The sequence below is a fragment of the Vombatus ursinus genome, unplaced genomic scaffold (assembly GCF_900497805.2).
Source record: "Vombatus ursinus unplaced genomic scaffold, bare-nosed wombat genome assembly UNPS02014932.1, whole genome shotgun sequence".
Lineage (NCBI taxonomy): Eukaryota > Metazoa > Chordata > Mammalia > Diprotodontia > Vombatidae > Vombatus > Vombatus ursinus.
The window spans coordinates 15,366,968-15,385,826 of NW_020954710.1; the positions used below are offsets into that span (position 1 = coordinate 15,366,968).

The following is an 18,859-nucleotide window of genomic DNA, read 5'->3' on the forward strand; positions in this document are numbered from 1 at the left end:
AGAAAGGGGATTTTTTTGGGGGGGGGGTGGCATAAGCGACCAGCAAAGGGGCAGCAAGGGGTCAGGTTGGTCTGTGGAAGGGATGGGAAACCTCCAAGGTTAGAGGGTGAGGTCTGTGGTCCAAGGTTCTCTTTCAGGAACAGACCACAAGTTCCCAGTATCCTTGAATGCGGGGAGAGAAGAAACCAGTCCGGTTTTTTGACTAAAGGGGCCAAGTAGGTGGTGGGAAGGCAGGTGAGATGGGATTGGTCGGCTTCTCCCCGGAGGCCGATGGCTCTGGGGTCTGCAGGTCACTTTGATTGCATTTGCCGAACCCTACATCGCTCTCGTAACCAACGGCCTGCTTCGTGTGAGGGGGGGGTGGAGGTGGGGGTGAAGGGAGGATGCCTTCCTTCTTTCCAGCCTGCTGGACTGGGCACAGCTCGCCCAGTGCTGTCTGGCTGTCAGCTTCTAGTGGACCTGGAGAAAAGCTGCAGAGGTTGGGGGTGGGCGGGTGCCCCAGGCTCCCTGAAATTCGAGGGTGGGGTGGGGCTGGGGGTGTGGCCAAACCTACTGCCTCCACGATCCGGGTGGGGAGTGGAGGGAAGGAGGCAGCCAGATGGTGCACTGAGGGTTAATGGGAACCTCTCTCTGGCTCTGGTGGGAGTAGCGCCTCTTATCGGGGGCGGATCTCGGCGCGCAGGTCTCCGGAGTACGCCCCCCCCCCACCTCAATCTCCCTTAAAGGGCTGGCGGCAAGCGGCTGCTTGCGTTTGCGTCTCCGGTGGCCAGCCGGGGACCTTCCTCACCTGCAACCCGGAGGCGTTGGCGGCCTCCCCTGAGCCCCGGGCCCTAGAGATTCCGTCCCAAGCTTGGCTCGGAAGGGTTCCCCGCTTAAGTCAGTGAGAGGTGGCCCAGTGGTTTGCCTGAGCAAATCCACTGCCGAGCGGGCACTGCGCGCCGGTTCCCCGCCAGTGCGCCCAGCCCCGGCAGCAGACGCGCCTCCGGCCAGCGGCGCACGTGGAGGCGCCTGGTTCCCTCCAAACTCAGCGACCCCGCTGTAAGACCCGGCAAGAGGAGGCAAGAAGCTGGGTGGGATGCCTCCCTTCTAAAAAGGAGTCCAAACTTCCTCGAGTGAGCTCCAGACGACTCGGAGCATCCTCTTAACCCGAGGGGGGCAACCATGGAGTTACCCGCCCCTGTCGTGGCCCTGGCCCTGCTGCTGGCCGCAGCGACCTTTCCTCCGACCTCAGGAAGCCAGCTTCAGCCCCTCATGTGAGTAGGAACCGAGCAGAGGTGGAGGTGGGGGTCCGGGAGCCGAGATCGGGTTGGGGCAGGGGCTGGGGTTGGAGCCGGCGTGCCCCGCCTCTGTCTCGGTACTGGCTGCTCCAGTTCTCCCGAAGGGCAGCACTTTACTGTACGTCGTTCCTTGGCCTCGGGGAGGAGGGGGATGCTCCCCAGGGCAGGAGTTTGGATCTGGGGTTGGCGCAGGGTCGGGGAGGGCGCGCCCTACTGCTGGCAGGCCAGTGGTCCCTGGGGACAGCTCTCCGCCCTTGCGTTCCGCAGCCTCTGGGAACGGAGCGGCTGCTCCCGGACCCACTCGGGCAGGGGTTGCCTAGCGCCAGGGGAAGCGAACCCAGAAAAGTTTGGCCTCTCCGACTGCACGAAGAACAACGGGCTTTTTTGCTTTGCCTTAGCCGCAGCGGGTGAAAGCCGGAGCTTCAGCCGTGGCGCGCTCGGTCTCCTGGAATATGCCGGGGCTCACGTCCTCCTTTTCTGCTGGGCCCCTTCCCCTGTTTCCTCGGTTTGCCCCTAGTTTGTCTACTGCGGCATCCTGCTGAGGAATTGGGGGATGGTTTGCGTCTGTGAATGCTATGCCCTTGTCCTGGCATTCAGCGGGAGCTCGGAGGTCTCAGCCAGCTCTCCCGTGGATGGTGTGCATACTTTAAAACACAAATTGCAGGAGAGCTCTGACCCTCCCCCCACTTCTCCCCCTCCTCCACCCCCCTCGAGTCTAGTCGGAGCTGGGATCGGGGAGTGACGAACTGGGATCACGGAAGGGGTTGCTGAGTGACTCCAGACTCAGACTCCTTGCGCTAGATCTCCCACCCCCTCTATCCCCCCCTTCACGCCTTGCCTTGGGGGACGCAAACCCTGAAAGGGAAGAAATGCCATCTTCCTTCATCCTGTTCGTTACGGTTCCCCTGACGGTTCGGCTGTGCCTTTGCAAGTGGCTTTATTGTCTAACGGTTGCACTTTAGGTACGGTTGCTGGGACTGAGGCTAGAGATGGGATTCAGGAGCAGCAGGAGCAGGAAGAGCAGCGCCAGGGAGCTGAATGGGAGAATTGAATTTAGCCAGATGATCTCCCAGGAGGCCTGGCTGGCAGGCCTTCCCAAACCACTGAGCCCTTGCAGGGAAGTTACCTCTGTCAGGCTGGCCCGGCGACTTCCTCTTATCCTTTCCACATTGGGCACATATATGGCAGACAGACATTTGAAGAAGTCCCAGAGCGGGGGTTCCAGCCAGCCACCCTCCCTAAAGGGAAGCTGCTTGGTGGAATATAAAGATAGCTGGTCTTGGAGTACGGGAAGGACCTGAGTTCCTCTGATGCTTAACAAGAACCATCCATTTAGAGCTGAGAGGGACCCTTCTCCTCATTTTACAAATGAAGAAACTGAGGTTTCCTGCAGAGAGATTCACTTGTCCAAGGTCACACAAGGTTTAGCTCAGTGCCCGGCACATAGGCACTTAATAAATGTTTGTCTATTTGACATAAGTTAAGTAGCATTGTGGGGATTAGAAAGAATGACCTTTGACTCCAAATGCAGTCCACTCTCCACAGCCTTTTTTTCTAGCAATGTATTCCCCATCAAATCCCTTGGCCTTTCAGATTCTCAGTTTCTAGAACTGTAAAATGGAGATAATACCGGTACTCTCGACTCGTAGAGTTATGTGAGTAAAAATCATGTAGAATCTTTAAAGTGCAATACAAAAGTATTATTTAGAACAATTGGGCTTCTTGAGAGAAGACTAATTCCATGGCTCTGGAGTAAGAGAACTTGGTTCAGATCCTAACTCTTACCTACTACCTACCTTTGTGACCTCCTGAAGGTCACTCCCCTGTACAGGAGGTCCTCAGTTTCTTCAGATGCCCAGTGAGGGAGGCTGACTCTTTCAGTGGTGTCAAACTCAAAAAGAAGCAGGTGCCACTGAATCATACATGAGGGTACTTGTGGACCACATGGTGACTTAGGAAACCAGACATGTTTATATGTTTCTTTAAAAAAATTAATACATCAACACATTAATGTTGGATGGGAACGACGTTTTAATCTGGTTTGATTGCCTTTGGTTTTGTTGGTGGCTTGAGGGTTTGATACCTCTGAACTAGAAGGCCCGTAAGGTCCTACCAGTCTGCTGATAAGGGTGCGCATTTGCCTGCCCTTTCTCTTTCTTTTTTTTTTTTTTGGTGAGGCAATCGGGGTTAAGTGACTTGCCCAAGGTCACACAGCTAGTATGTGTCAAGTGTTGGGTCTGAGGCCGGATTTGAACTCAGGTCCTCCTGACTTCAGGGCTGGTGCCCTATCCACTGTGCCACATAGCTGCCCCCTGCCCTTTCTCTTGACCAATTTTCTTTTTTCTTTACTTTTTTTTTTTGGTGAAGCAATTGGGGTTAAGTGACTTGCCCAAAGTCACACAGCTAGTGTCAAGTGTCTGAGGCTGGATTTGAACTCAGGTCCTCTTGACTCCAAGGCCAGAGCTCTATTCACTGTGCCACCTAGCTGCCCCTTGACTAATTTTCTTAATCTGGTGCTGAGAGACAAGCATGTGGGAGATGACACATTTGACCCTGACTGTCCAGCTATTCTAGGATGATAGTCACTCTGTGCGGCTGATGGGAAGAGGACAGGGAAAGTCTTCAGGAGGGAAGGGCATTGGCCTGAAAGGGTTTTGATTAACCACAGAATGGTCCAGGTGCTCCAAGGTGGGGGCACTTCCAGAACCCTCCCCAGGGTTAATTTCATCTACATGCTTGAGAGAGGATTGGATCATGAGACTATAAATCTAGGGCTGGAAGGGACTTTAAAGGTCATTCTAGAGTCTCCTCATCTGTCAAATGGGGAGGAGGGCTGGTCTAGAATACCCTCCTCCCCATTTGACAGATGAGGAGACTGAGACAGAGAAGCAAAGCTTGAGATCACTGGTCACAGACCCGGCCTCATGAAAGGAAATAGAAGAAGGCAGCTAGGGACTCAGCCTAGACGAACGCGTCTCCCATTACCATATACTTCTCAAGCTGCCATTGTCTGGGAGTCTAGGGGAAGGGGAGAGAAGACTAGCGAATACGTCTATGGCCCTTTAAGGTTTACAAAGCGCTTTACATTTATTATCTCATTTGATCCTCATGATGACCCTCTGAGCTAGGAGCTCCATTTAACAGATGAGGAAATAAAGATTGAGAAAAGCTGATTTGCTCATATCACAGTTATAACCGGTTTGTTACAGAAGTCTTAGGCCAGTTACAATCTCATAGTTTTACAGCGATAATTCCTAGGAGCACTGAGCCCCGGGTTTCTGGACAGTCCACTTCTCATCCTTTCTAGAAACAGAGCCCCACGGTTTCAGCTGCACACCATTGAGGGAATTACTCTATGGGTCTCTGTTGGAGCCTCCTTCTTACTCCAGGTGGTTAAGGTGAGTCTATCAAGAAATACTTCCTCTCTGTGCTCCCAAGTGGGACAAGTTGACTTGGAAATGGCACTGAAATCCCACTTTGGAAAGGTGCTCTTTTGGAAATTGGAAGTAATTGTTCTTGAGGGCTTGCTTGGCCAACTTCTTGACTTGCTTTTGCTTCCCATCCCCACCTCGAAAGCCTTCTGCAGAAGGAGTCATTGTGTCATAGAGTTAGAACTGAAAGGGACCGCAGAGGTCACCTAATCCCATCCCTCCCAGCATTTTATAGAAGAGAAAATTGAGGCCCAGGGTGGCTAATGACTTGCCCAAGATCCCAGAGGTAGTAAGTGGCAAAGACAGGATTTTGCTCATGGGTCAGCTCTATTTCTGTTGTACCACATTGCCTCACCCAGACACACACTTATTAACAGTTCTGCCTACCCTATGGGAATGAACACTGGATTCTGCTGTTAGACAGTATCCAGATGTCTTTCCTTTCTCTATCACATTTCTAAGGTAGTATTATTACTTCCCCACATGGTTCCCATAATTTCTTTGCTATTATTATTTTAAAAAGTGTCAATGTCTTTTGTTATATAATTTGAATTTCAAATAAAATATTTTGTCAGAAAGTCCTTTCTTGTAGCAAGGAATTAAAAAAGGTGGGGAATGCAATTCAGTAAAAACAACTGAATTGGATAGAACTTGCCATGTTTTGTACCCATAGTCCCCATCCTGGGCAAAGAGGAAGATTTATTGCTGTTTTATTTTTATTCTTTCTTTTCACAAAGTTGTAGTCATTGTGTCAGGTGCTTTACAAATATTATCTCATTTGATTCTCACAACAACCCTGTGAGGTAGTGTTATTGTTGTTGGCGAGTCATTTTTCAGTCATGTTGGACTCTTTGTGACCCCATTTGGGGTTTTCTTGGCAAAGATACTGGAAGGGTTTGCCATTTCCTTCTCTAGCTTCTTCTATAGATGAGGGAACTGAGGCAAGCAGGGATAAGTAACTTGCCCAGGTTCACATATCTAGTAGGGGTCTGAGGCTGGATTTGAACTCAAATCTTCCAGACTCCAAGCTCAACACTCTATCCTGAACCACCTAGCTGCATCAGTTCATAAGTTTTCTTGTTCTTCTCTGTATTCCTTATAATTATCATTTCTTAAAGTGCAATAATTTTCCATTGCCTTTATATACCACATGGATGGATATTTATTTCCAGTTTCTTGGATGCCACAAAAAAGAGAAGCACTAAATATTTTGATGTATGTGGTTCCCATCATTTCTGTATTGGTAACCAGTTCCTCCTTGGTAGTCCTTTTGAAGGACGAAATTGTCATTAAGGTAGGCCAAGAATTTATTAGCTGCTTGGCTTTTGGCAGTGAGATTGCTCCAACAGATGCCTAGATGATTACAGCCCCCATCCCTGCTCTGGCATGCCTCCAGGCATGTGAACTATTTCTCTAGCTCCTCATCTATTTCTTCCTCCTGTCCCAGTGGTCTGTTCACTATTCCCATCATGATATCACTCCTGTTTCTTCATTTGTCCATCTTTACCCAACTATTGTACCATCCATTGTACTTCCTAGGTTTCCTTGGCAGTCTGTTCTCTCTGTGATTGTTCTTGAGAGAATACCTTACAGCAGGGATTCCTTAACCTTTTTTGGGTCATGGATTCCTTTGGCAGTCTGGTGAAGCCTGTAGACTCCTTCTGAGAGGAGCCTTTTTAAATGTATAAAATTAAATACACAGAGTTACAAAGAAAACTAATTATGGTGAAATATAGCTATCAAAACATTTTTTGAAAGACCAAGTTCATTATGCCCAAAGTAAAATCAAACTGTACATACCTTTGACCTGGGAACACCACTACTGTGTCTCTATCCCAAAAAAGATTAAAAAAAGAGGTGAGGGAGAGGGGAGGAAGGACCTATTTGTACAAAAAACATTTATGGCAGCTTTTTTTGTGGTGGTAAAGAATTGGAAATTGAGGGGATGCCTATCAATTGGGGGAATGGCTGAACAAGTTCTGATATATGATTATAATGGAATACTCTTGTGCTGTAAGAAATGATGAGCAGGGTGATTTCAGAAAAACCTAGAAAGACTTACATGAACTGATGAAAAGTGGAGTGAGCAGAACCAGAACAACATTATGCACAGTAACAGCAACACTGTACAATGATCTGCTGTGAGTAAACTCAGCCATTGTCAGCAATACAATCCGAGTGATCCGAAACGATTCCAAAGGATTAATGATGAAAAATGCCATCTACCTCCAGAGAAAGACTTGATGGAGTCTGAATGCTGATTGAAACCTAGTGTTTTTCACTCTCTTTATTTGTTTTTGTTTTATTTTCTTTTGTTTTGTTTCTTCTTTCACAACATGACTGATATGGAAATGTATTTTGCATGATTGCATATATAACCTATGTCAAATTGCCTACCATCTTAGAAAGGGGAGGGAAAGAGGGAGAGAAGGAGAAAATTTGGAGCTCAGAATAAAAGAAAAGAATGTTAAAATTTGTTTTTACATGTAATTGAGAAAAAATAAAATACTATTAAAAAAAGAAGAAAAATCAAGTTCATGAGCCCCAGGTTAAAAACTTCAGCTTTTGAAGGTCTGAGAAGGAGCAGTTTGAATGGGTGGCTAATGGATTCATGGGACTTAGGACTTTGGAAACTGAGTAGCTCAATTCTTTCCTACCCCTTCTATTGCCTCTGCTTCCTGCCTGCCACCAAATCTCTCTCCATGTTAAATATCTTCCTCCCCTTCACCTCTGCCTGTGTAGTCTATGGCTCCTTCCAGCTCTAGGTCAAGTCCTACCTTCTCCATGAAGCTTTCTGCCCAGAACTTCTTTCTTTTCTTCACGAGGGCCTCTCACTGGGGTCTGTCCCAGCCAATCTCTGGCCCTTGTCAATATTCTAGTACTGATCGTCATCATCCTCATCATCACTCATGTATGGGACACTTTAAGTTTGCAGAATACTCCCAATGGCCCTGCTAGATAGGTGACGTAAATGTTATTATCCCCATTTTACAGATGAGGAAACTGAGGTTCAGACAGGTCATGTGCCTGGCCCAAGGTTACACAGGTATGAATCCAGGTCAAGAATCTGAACTCCAAGTCTAGAATACTGTCTGACCCCTGTGCTGTCTCTACAGTTGGACCGAGAAGGCAGGAAACGAGTGCTCTGTGTGCTTTTGGGTTCTTTGCCCTAACCCCCCCCCCCCCCAACAGGTGCCTTGCACAGACCAGTCTTGTCATATAGTGGGCGTTGAAATGCTCCCTAAATGACTGAATTGGCAGGTTTCTGCTCTGCCAGACTGCAGAGAAGGATCTCATTAATGCAGGACCTCGTCCTCTCCTGCCTGGGCTACAACAATCACTTCCCCATTGGTTTCCCTGCTTCCAGGCTTGCCTCTTTCCAATTCATCTTCCTCATAGCTGTCAAGGAAATCTTGCTGAGGCTCAGGTCCGATCATATTACTCGTCTTGTTCAGGAAACTTCAGAGCCTCCCCAGTGCCTCGAGGATAAAGGAAGGCTCTTTAGCTTGGAATTTAAGGCCCTCCGCGGTCTAGTTCCAGTTCATCTTTCCAGTCTTATTTCACATTATTCCCCCTCACATGCTTATATTCCAGCCAAACTGGATTATTGGCTGTGTCCTCAATTCCATGTGTCATCTCCAGCCTCCGAGTATTTGTACAGGCACTCATTAGAACAGCAATTGTTTTCTGTTCTAGACAGAAACTCTGAGGGGCTTCCCCTCCCCAGATTGATATCTTTGTGATGACAAATTGGATCATTTTTTGTCTCAGTTTTTACCTAGCCTTTAGCCACTCAACGGGCATGGCCTCAGACAAACTGAGATATTGAAAAGACCTTAATTTAGAAAGCCAAGGTCACCCACTCCTTCCTTCCCTCCTTCCTATCCTTTTCCCCTTCCTGTATCCACTTTCCTCTTTTCACTATCTTCTCTCCATTTTCCCTATCCCCACATCCCCTTTTCTCTTATGTATAACCCCTTATATCCCTCCTTCCCTCCAACTCCTTCCCTCCTTCCCATCCCTTTCCCCCTTCTATATCCATTTTCCTCTTTTTACTGTCTTCTGTCCCTTTTCTCTATCCCCATATCCCCCTTTCTCTTATATCTTCCTATCTTTCCCTTATATCTTCCCTTCCTTCCCTTTCTTATCTCCCGTTACATGCTGAGCCTTCTCTAGGGGCCCCGAGAAAAGGACACCCATTCTTCCACTGTCAGCCAAGGATCCACTTGAAGGCCCATAACGGTACAGTGGAAAGAGCAGTAGGTTTGGAGTCCAAGGCACTGGATTCAAATTCTACATTTATTCCTTACTACCTATAACTTGGACAAGTTTTTGATGAATATCTGGCCACTAGACCCAGATGGCTCTGGAGGAGAAAGTGAGGCTGGTGATCATGCACAGCCCTCCCTCACTCAAATCAGAGTCAATTGCGAGTCATGTCATCATCCCCCTGATGTCATGGACCTCTTTGAGAACAAAGGATGAACATGACAACAACAACCTTCCCTTTAAAGGCTTGGTTCAGCTATCACTTCCTCTACAAAGCCTTCCTGATTCTTCTAGGTGTGAAGGTAATTAGGAGACACAGAAGCTAGAGCTGGAAAGGCTCTTAGAGGTCATTAAGGTTAAGTGGCTTCCCCAAGGTCACTCAGGTAGTAAGTGGCACAGCTGGATTTGAACCCAGGGACTCTGACTTAAGATCCAGCACTTTCCCATAGTACCAGCCCAGTGCTGGCCCTTCCCGTCCCCCAGCTCCAATTGCCTTGTATTGACTTCTCTGGGTAAATGTTATGTCCCTCAGAAGAATGCAGGAGAGAAGAGGCTGTTTGGTTTTTGCCTTTTGCTTTCAAGCACCTAGCCCAGTGCTTTGTAAGTAGCAGACTCTAAATATGTTTTGACATGAAATTGAGTTAAATGAGGCAGATGCAGCCTGGAGCTTTTTACTGCTGAGGAAAAAAGGAGACCTTGATTGGAGGGATCCTGGGACCTTAGAGGGTCTCAGATCCTGCCCATTCTTTACTCCCAACTCAGTGGTGCAAAAAAAGTGTGTGTGTGTAGGGGCTGGGACTTTCCCTTCACCCTTCCTGCTGCTCCTTGGCCAGCTTCTAGAGATGGGCTGGGCTGACAGGCTTTGACCAGTATCCCTTTCCTGTTCCTCCATTTTATCCAGAAACAGAGAGTTCCTGGGAATGTCAAGTGGCTTTTGCTTTCAAAGTAGTAGCAGGGGCAGGATTTGAACCCAGGTCTTCCTGACTTCAAGGCCAGACTCTTCATTCAGTTTCACTGTCTCTTTTGCTCATAGATGAAGAGTTAGAAGAGACCCTAGAAGCCATTTAATCTGCTACCCTAAATTTACAAACAAAAACTTGTCCAAGTTATAGGTAGTAAGGAATAAATGTAGAATTTGAACCCAGTGCCTTGGACTCCAAACCTACTGCTCTTTCCACTGTACTGTTATGGGCCTTCAAGTGGGTCCTTGGCTGCCAGTGGAAGAATGGATGTCCTTTTCTCAGGGCCCCTAAATACATGTGCCTCCCCCATCAGGGCTCAGCCTGGATTCTTACCTCTGGAACCAACCAGAAAAGCATCTGTGTACAATGAAGTCCTTGACCAGATTTAGGTTTCCATGGTTATGGGCTTCTCAGGAAGACAAGCTCTGTCTTAGATAGTGGCCTTTTCTCCCGGTCCTTGAACAACTCCTGGGATCTGATTTACCAAGGGGTAGACCCTGGGAGTAGAGGCAGGGGAGATGGGAGACAGAAGATGATTTTACCCTATTCAGTTTCATTTAATTTTTATTTTGTTTTTTTCCTCAATTACATGTAAACAAAAAAATTTTTAATGTTCATTTATTAAAATTTTGAGTTCCAAATACTCTCCTTTCCTCCTTCCCTTCCTCCTTCCTTGAGAAGGCAAGCAATTTGATAAAGATTATACATGTGCAGTCATGCAAAACTTTTCCGTATTAGCTATGTTTGCAAAAGAAAATGCAAACCAAAAACAAAACAAGAATAATGAAAGAAAAAATTTTTTAAAAGTATGCTTCGATCTGCATTCAGACTTCATCTCTGGAGATGGATGGCAGTTTTCATCATGAGTCCTTTGGAATTGTGTTGGATCATTGTATTGCTGAGAAGAGCTAAGTCATTTGCAGTTCTTTATCGAACAATATTGCTGTTATTACTTGTTTACTTTCCATCAACAAACACTTATCTAGTGTCTTCCCACAATCTGATGATGTATAGACTCCACAAAGACAGAACTAACAATGAGGTCAGGGACCTTGCCAGTTTTTAAAGCTATTATAGGTCAATTTTTAAAAATCACTAGGACTATAATAATAGCACTTTCAGGTTTATCCAGAGCCTTAACCCCATGGGCTCATAAGACCATACAAATCTGCATTGAAGTTTTTGGATCAAATCTGTGATTTCATTGGGTTAAGAGGCTACCAATGAGGAAAATCCCTCCTTTGCAGTAGGTTCTGACTGCTTAGCAAATAATAGTTGTAGATTGAGGCCAGGGGGCATTGAGGGATTAAGTGCCTGGTTTGCTAGTATGTGTTAGAGGAGAGATGAATCCAAGTCTTTGAAACTTTGAAGCTGGTGCTACATTGTTACCTCTGCTTATTTTTAAAATGTTATTTATTTAAAAAACACCAACATCTTTACATTACTATTATTTTAGGTTTATCCTTTCCCGTTGCCTTCCTTTGTAACAGTGAAAGAACAGTTAAAGGAAACAATCTTTCTGTGTCTGACTATGTATGTAGTATTCCACACCCACAGTCCACTCTCCTTTCCTGGGAGGAAGGACTTTCTCCTATTCTTAATGGATGAAAGAAAAGCGTTTCAAAGGTAGATAGCCACTGTGGATGACATGGGGTGGGGTTAAATAATCATCAAATAACAAAAACTCCAAATGCAACATAGAGACCTCCATCTGGTGCCTGAAGCCTGGCATACTAGGGGCTCAATTAAATATTTATTGAATTAATTGCATTTCTAAAATCATGGGATCATAGAGCTAGAACTGGAAGGGAAGCTCAGAAGCCATCTAATTCTACTCCTTTATTTTACAGATGGGGAAACTGAGGCCCTAGGGAGGTTAAGATTTTCTCCCAAGGTCATATGTATCAGAGGCAAGAATTGAATTCAGCTCCTCTGTTCCAAGGATTTAGCATTAGAAGGGAGTCTTAGAGTTCATTCAGTTCAGCCTGATTCAGTCAGGGGAGACTTGGGAGTCAGGAGAGACCTGGGTCCAAATTCTGACTCTAACACTTACTAATCTTGTGACCTTGGGCAAGTCACAACCTCTCTGAGCATCAGAAAAACAAACACAAAATGGGGCTAATACAAGCATCTACTTTACAAGGGTTATTGTGAGGATCCAAGACATTATGAATTTGAAAGGTTCTGTCTCTGTGTCTCTCTCTGTCTCTGTGTCTCTCTCTGTCTCTGTGTCTCTCTCTGTCTCTGTGTCTGTCTCTGTCTCTGTGTCTCTCTCTGTCTCTGTGTCTCTCTCCCTCTCTTTCTCTCTCTGTCATTATATAAATGTTACTATTTTATACAAAAGTCATTATTTTACAGATGAGGAAACTGAGGCCCAGAGGTTAAGTGACTTGCCCAAACCTCAGTAAGTAGTAGAGCTCTAGGTTCCAACCTAACCCCTCCACTCCAAGGCTGTTTCTCTGATACCACACTAGTGCTGATGGTGACAGCTTGCCAATCCTTTCTCTGACTTTTATCCTCTCTTCCAGACCTCATATTCTCAGTCAATGAGGAAGCTGGACCCTTCCACCTTTAAACTCCTCATTCATAGAGTGTGACTCTCTCTTGTTCTTTCTTTCCGAAGTCCTTGGGTGGAAAGAGGTCTTTGGGGGATGAGAAAACTCGGCTGACTGGTAATTGCTGTCTCTTCAGGGGGAATCTCTTTGGTTTACCTTGCCTCTAGGTTCACGTGAAGACTATTAGTTCAGCTATGAGCTAAGCTCCAGTCTGGGGGACCAGATGCTCTGACAGCTGGGAAGAATTCGCCTTCAGATCACATTCCATTCACTTTATAGTTTGGAACTTGCCTATTCTCTCCCTCATCCCCCCAAATGAAAAGCAGGACTCAATTGTACAGGACAGAAAGGCTTGGATGTATTAGGGGGTTTTCTTTCTTTCTTTCTTTCTTTTTTTAAAGATGATATAAATACTTTAATTTCCCTTTACCCACAAGGACTCACTTAGATTGTTCAGATTTACAGCAGTCCGGTTTTCCTTTCATTCCCTGTTTTCCCTCTCCACCACATCCCCCCAGTCCTGAAATGGAAAAATCTGTTAGAGTTGGCCTTTTGAGGTGCCTAAAGCTTCCTTGCAGGTTGCCAGGGCAGAAAGTCAGCCCATGTTTCTCTCTGTTTCCCCCTTAAAAGTTGAATTTTTGTTAGGGGGATTGAAAGGAGCAGCCAGGGGCTTCCTCTGGCCTGGAGCTGAGGAATTTAGACCATGTGAACAAACTGTCTTAGTTTCTTAGGCCTGAGAACTAGAATCCCTCAGAATAGTTATCATAGTTCCCATTGATGACTCATTTCAGTGTTTCCAAAGTACTTTATGTGTGTTATCATTTCTACTGTGCACCAGTATGGAACACTGGGCTTAAAAAGAAAAGACCAAAACAATACCTGCCCTCAAAGAGCTTCCAATCTATTTTGGGGAGACAACATGTATAGGGTATTTCTTAAACTCTTACTGTGCCAGGGACCATGCTTAAACAAGTATTTCTTAAACTCTTACTGTGCCAGGGACCATGCTAAACACTGAATTAACAAAGAAAAGGTAGAAAACATCCCTGTTCTCCAGGAACTCCCATTTTATTTGGGAAGATATCATGTATATATATGGTGTGTGTGTGTGTATATGCCTATATATGTGTGTGGGTGTACAATTAGTGACTGCGGCATGCACAGTGGCCATAACCTGGTAAAACTGTGCTGGTAGACTAGTTAAACCAGGTTGAGGTTAATCGACAAGCCTCAAACCCATTGGTGGATTAGGGGGATGTCTACCCCAAGCATGTGAAGACCTCCCCCCTCAAAATGGGTGGATGAGAACAGTTTATTCCAGTGGCTTTGAGGGAGGTTCAAGCAGGCCCTGTGGAACGCTTAGAGCTTGATCAGATGTGGAAGCTGCCATGGTCACCCCACTGCATCCTGGGCCACCACTAGTCATCCTGACTTTTGTCCTGCCACTGAATTTTGATGGCTCTGCACAGTTCTGCCTCACTTAATCCAGTTCACAAGCAAGTCAAGATATCACCCTCCTGATGTCATTGGTCCTCTTTGAGAACAAAGGACAAACAACAATGTGTGTATACATACACACATGCATATATATGCATATGTGCTTATATGAGATATATACATACATGTACACATACATATATATGCTTTTATGCTTACATATGAGATATACACACACACACACACATATATATATACATATATATATATATATATGATATACTAAGTCAAGTCCAAAAGCATTTATCAAGGTCCTACTATGTGTCAGGTGTTGTGTTAAGCACTAGGGAAACAAATAAACAAATAAATGCAAAAAAAAAAAAAACAAACCCTGCTTTCAAGGAGTTCACATTCTAAAAGGGGAGAGACATCCAGCAAACAACTATATACAAACAAGGACCCGCCAGGATAATTGGAGGTAATTAGTAGGGGGAAGGCCCTAGCATTAAGAGGGAGCAGGAATGGCTTCTTGTAGAAGGTGGATTCTGTCCAGTCGTTTCAGTCATGTGATCCCATTTGGGATTTTCTTGGCAAAGATACTGGAGAGGTTTGCCATTTCCTCCCCCACCTCATTTTACAGATGAGGAATCTGGGGTAAACAGGTTAAGTGACTTGCCCACGGTCACACAGTTAGTAAGTGTCTGAAGCCAGATTTGAACTCAGGAAGATGAGTCTTTCTGACTTCAGGCCTCGTACTCCATACACTGAGCCACCGAGCTGCTGTTTATCTCTTTTATGGATGAAGAAATTGAGTTCTAGGGCAGTTAATTGGACCAAAAAATACTTAGAGGTCCACCATTTTCATTTTACAAAGGAAGAAACTTAGCCCATTGGGGGGAAGTTACTTGTCCAAGGCCATTAGATGGCAAACGGATTTGAAAGAATTCAAAACCAAATTCTTAGATTTTAAATTTCATGCCCTTTCTTTCCATACCACAATGCCCCTTTACTAGCTTATTAGCAGGCACCTCTCTACCGAGAGGAGGGAAGTAGTCCCTCCTCTGGAGTCCTTCTTGGTCATGTCATTGATCAGACTTTCAGTGTTCTCGTCTTTATGTTCTGGTGGTCATAGCATAACTTTGCTTTTCCTGGTTCTGCTTACTTCACTTCAATTCATGGAGCCCTTCCCTGGGTAAGCCTTAACAGAAGCTGAATGGTGTTGAGATATGGAGCCTACAGTCAGCTTAGTGCCGGTGACCGTCACTATGACCCTTCACTGTGAGAGCCACTGGTTTCTGAGGCAATGGGGCGGAAAGGAGAAAGAAGAGCTGTGGAGGAGACAGAAACATCATCGATGGGGAAGATGAAGGACATGGTGCCCCCAGAGTCATTGCTGGCACCCTCTGAGTTTCCATGGGCCCTGTGGGACTTCTTTGTTACATCCAAAGCACCTTGCAGCTCTCGTGTTTTCAGACACGTTCCATCCCAAACAAGAATACTGAGACTAAAGGTAGCTTGATGGAATCAAATTGGTCTTTGGGTCTTTTCCAGGTCTCTTGGCTCTGGGTTTCTATTCAGTTTCTTCATCCTTCTTCCCTAAATACACACAGAAAGAAAGTCCATGGTATGCTTCCTTTTGTTAGGATCAGCACAAGCAGCAAGAAGAATTATTCCCTGTGGGGGAAAAATACAAATTCAATTCAATATGGCAAAGATTTATTAAGTGCCTGCTGTATGCTCAGTATGGGAGATACAAAGACAGGAACAAAAACAGGTTTTGTTCTCAGGGAGCTTGTATTCTACTGGGGGGGGCAGTGTGATAAGTTCATAGATAAGTAATTACCAAATGTACAAAATGCTTAAAGAAATTAAATCAGATTACTCATTAGAAGGTCAAATACTGGAGCTTAAATGCTTTGGCCATATAATGAGAAGATAGGACTCATTGGAAAAGATGTTAGAAAAGATTGAAGGCAAAAAGAAAAGGGGACGGCAGAGGATGAGATAGATAGATGATGTCGTAGGAACAATGAACATGAGCTTGGACAAACTTTGGAAGATAGTGGAAGATACAAGGGCTATGTGTGCGGTGGTCCATGAGGTCATGAAGATTGAAGACTGGACGTGACTGAATGAATAAACTACAAAAGAAAATAATTTGAATTAAGAAAGGGAGAGCATTAATGAGCATTAAGTAATGGGGGGGTGAGGGTGGTCATAAAAAGTGTCCTGTAGGCAATGACCTCTTGAAGGTGACTAGAGATTCTCCAAGGTGTAGGTGACAGCAGAGAGCATTCCAAGCACGGGATCAATAGAATGCTTCACTTTTTCTCTGGGCTATTTTGAGAATCTTTTGAGCTCCTTCTGCAGACCAGTAGTGGCCCTGATTGGAGTTTTGCCCAGAGGTGGGGAACTCATGCTTTCCTACTAATTTAAAACATTTTTCCCTTTTGATATTTTTCTTTGAAAGTTAATAATATATTCAGTTCCTGAGTTCAGGAATTGGTCCCCAAATTGGTTCTAAGATCTAGAGAAAACTTGTCAAGTCTTGGTGGTAACTGTACAGAGTGTCCTCCTGTGTAACTGGAGGGAAAGAGAAGACTAATGTTTGTTTCTCCTACTTAAACTCCTGGAGAGAGAAGGATGTGTGCAGTGTGCAGAGGCTTTCCCAACCTCCATTTGGGATTTTGTTTTTAGATCTCAGGTGCTTCTCAGAACTTCCTGCTCAAAAAGAGAAACAGTGAATTCCCTACATAGGTCACATCCTACCTCAGACTCTTCCTAGCCAAAGTCATTTGGCTAGGACTTAACTCCTATCTCCTGTGATTTAACCTGTCTGTGCCTCAGTTTCCCCATCTATAAAATGAAGGATTTGGACTCCATGGCCTGCAAGATTTCTTCTAACTCTAAGTTCATCATCTGACAATAAATAATAATAACAGCTAGCATATATATAGTGCTATTATTTATCTAATGTTAAATAATAATAGCTAACATTTATATAGTGTTTTAAGATTTACACATACTATCATTTACACCTCACAATAATGTTTCTCCTGTAGCCTCAATTTCTACATCCATAAAATGAGGATAATAATAGCACCAGTGCTATCCCCATTTTATGGATGTGGAAACTGAGGCTACAGGAGGAGAAATGACTAACCCCTGCTAGGAAATGTCTGAAATAGGATTCAAACTCTCGTGGCCTTGACTCCAAATCTAGTAGGGTATTCACCGTACCACTTGGCTGTCTCAAACAGATTAGGATACTACAGCTGATCCTGAACTTCTCAATCACAGAACCTTGGAGAAAGATGTTGAGAGTTGCTCAGCCAGTCACGGTCACCGCTGCTGTGTGCTTGATCCTAAAGATATGGACCATACTTTGTGCTCCAGGACAGGGGTTCTTCACCCTGTTGGTAGTATCAGGAGGCATATGGTTGGACCCATTTTTCAGAATCTTGTTTTTGAATTGGAAACGGCAAAGGCAGGATCCACCCTCAGGTCTTCCTTATGCCAGGTGTCCTCTGGAGGAGGCTCGATCCTCATCAAGTTCAACTCATGCTTGAAAAAGATTTCCCTCCCCTGTCTAAGAGTGATCATTCAGCCTCTGCTTGAAAGTCCTCCGAGGAAGGAGATTTTCGATCCTACTGAGGCAGCCCCGTCCACTTCAGGACAGCTGGGAGCAGTAGGAAGTTATCCTGATGTCACCTGACGTCAAGTCTAAATTAGCTTGTTGGCAGCTTCCTCATGTTGTTCCTAAACAGCCCTTTTCAACTAAAGAGAACAAGTGTAATCCCCCTTCCTTGTGTCAGGCTTTCTAGAAGACAAGCACCAGACTCTCTGAATTTTCCAAGCCAGCATTTTGAGCCTCAGGAAAAGATTCCCCCCCCCCCCCCCAGGAAAAGTAGCAGCTAGGTGACTCAGTGGACAGAACTCTAAACTTGGATTTAGGAAGACCTGAATTCAAGTCCAGCTTAGGATACTCACTAGCTGTGTGACCTTGGGCAAGCCACTTTTTAAAAAAACCCTATGTCTGTCTCAGTTTCCCCATCTGTAAAATGAGGATGATAATAGTGCTTGCCTTTCAGGGTTGTTGCGAAGGTGAAATGGGATGTTTGTACAGCATTTTGCAAACCTTAAAAACCTATATAGAGCAAAAAAATTGCTATATCCATTTCTCCGCCAAACTTGTTGAAGGGTGTGGAATACAGAGCTGCAATGGAATTCAGCAGAAGTTCAGAGGAATGATCCTCTTAATGGAAAAAAAAAACCTTAATCTTGAGATCAGAAAACTTGGGTTTGAATCCTGGTTATGACATTTAGGAATCATGTGACCTCAGGCCAGTTATTTAGCTTTTCTGAGGCTGGATTTTTTCCAAGTATAAATGGTGATGCCTTCACCATCTAACTCACAGGTGAGGAAAAGGCTTTTTAAATGATGTAGCACTATAGAAATTCAAGAGTGTGTTGTTAGTAGAGGAGAGGGGTATAGAAAACTTCTTCCAATTAGATTACTAGAGAATGGGAAGGTACATTTGAATCTCATCTGGAATATGGAAATGCTCATATTTGCTATTGTTTGTCAAGTTCAGAATAACACCCCTCAAATTAAACATACATAAGTTTTATATATATATATAAATAAATTTTATATATATATACACACATACATATTATATATGTATATATATTATATATTATAAATAAATATATATAAATAAATTTTGTACATATGCATACATATTATATATGTATATATTATATATTATAAATAAATATATAAAAATAAATTATATATGCATACATATTATATATGTATATATATTATATTTTTTTATAAATAATTATATATAAAAAAATTTATTATATATAACATAAACCTTATATATATAATATATATTATAAATAAATAAATATAAATAAAT

The 18,859-nt window shown here is 44.4% G+C and overlaps 1 protein-coding gene across 3 annotated transcripts in view; it reads left to right on the top strand.

Moving 5' to 3' along the window:
• The first annotated feature begins 1,024 nt into the window (after positions 1-1,024).
• Positions 1,025-18,859, top strand: part of LOC114029550 (multiple epidermal growth factor-like domains protein 6) — a 381,178-nt gene continuing 363,343 nt past the window's right edge. For all 3 annotated transcript variants that reach the window (XM_027844042.1, XM_027844044.1, XM_027844043.1), the window contains exon 1: positions 1,025-1,253. In XM_027844042.1, the coding sequence (XP_027699843.1) occupies positions 1,162-1,253 (92 nt within the window). In that variant the 5' untranslated portion in view covers positions 1,025-1,161. The remainder of the gene's footprint in view (positions 1,254-18,859) is intronic.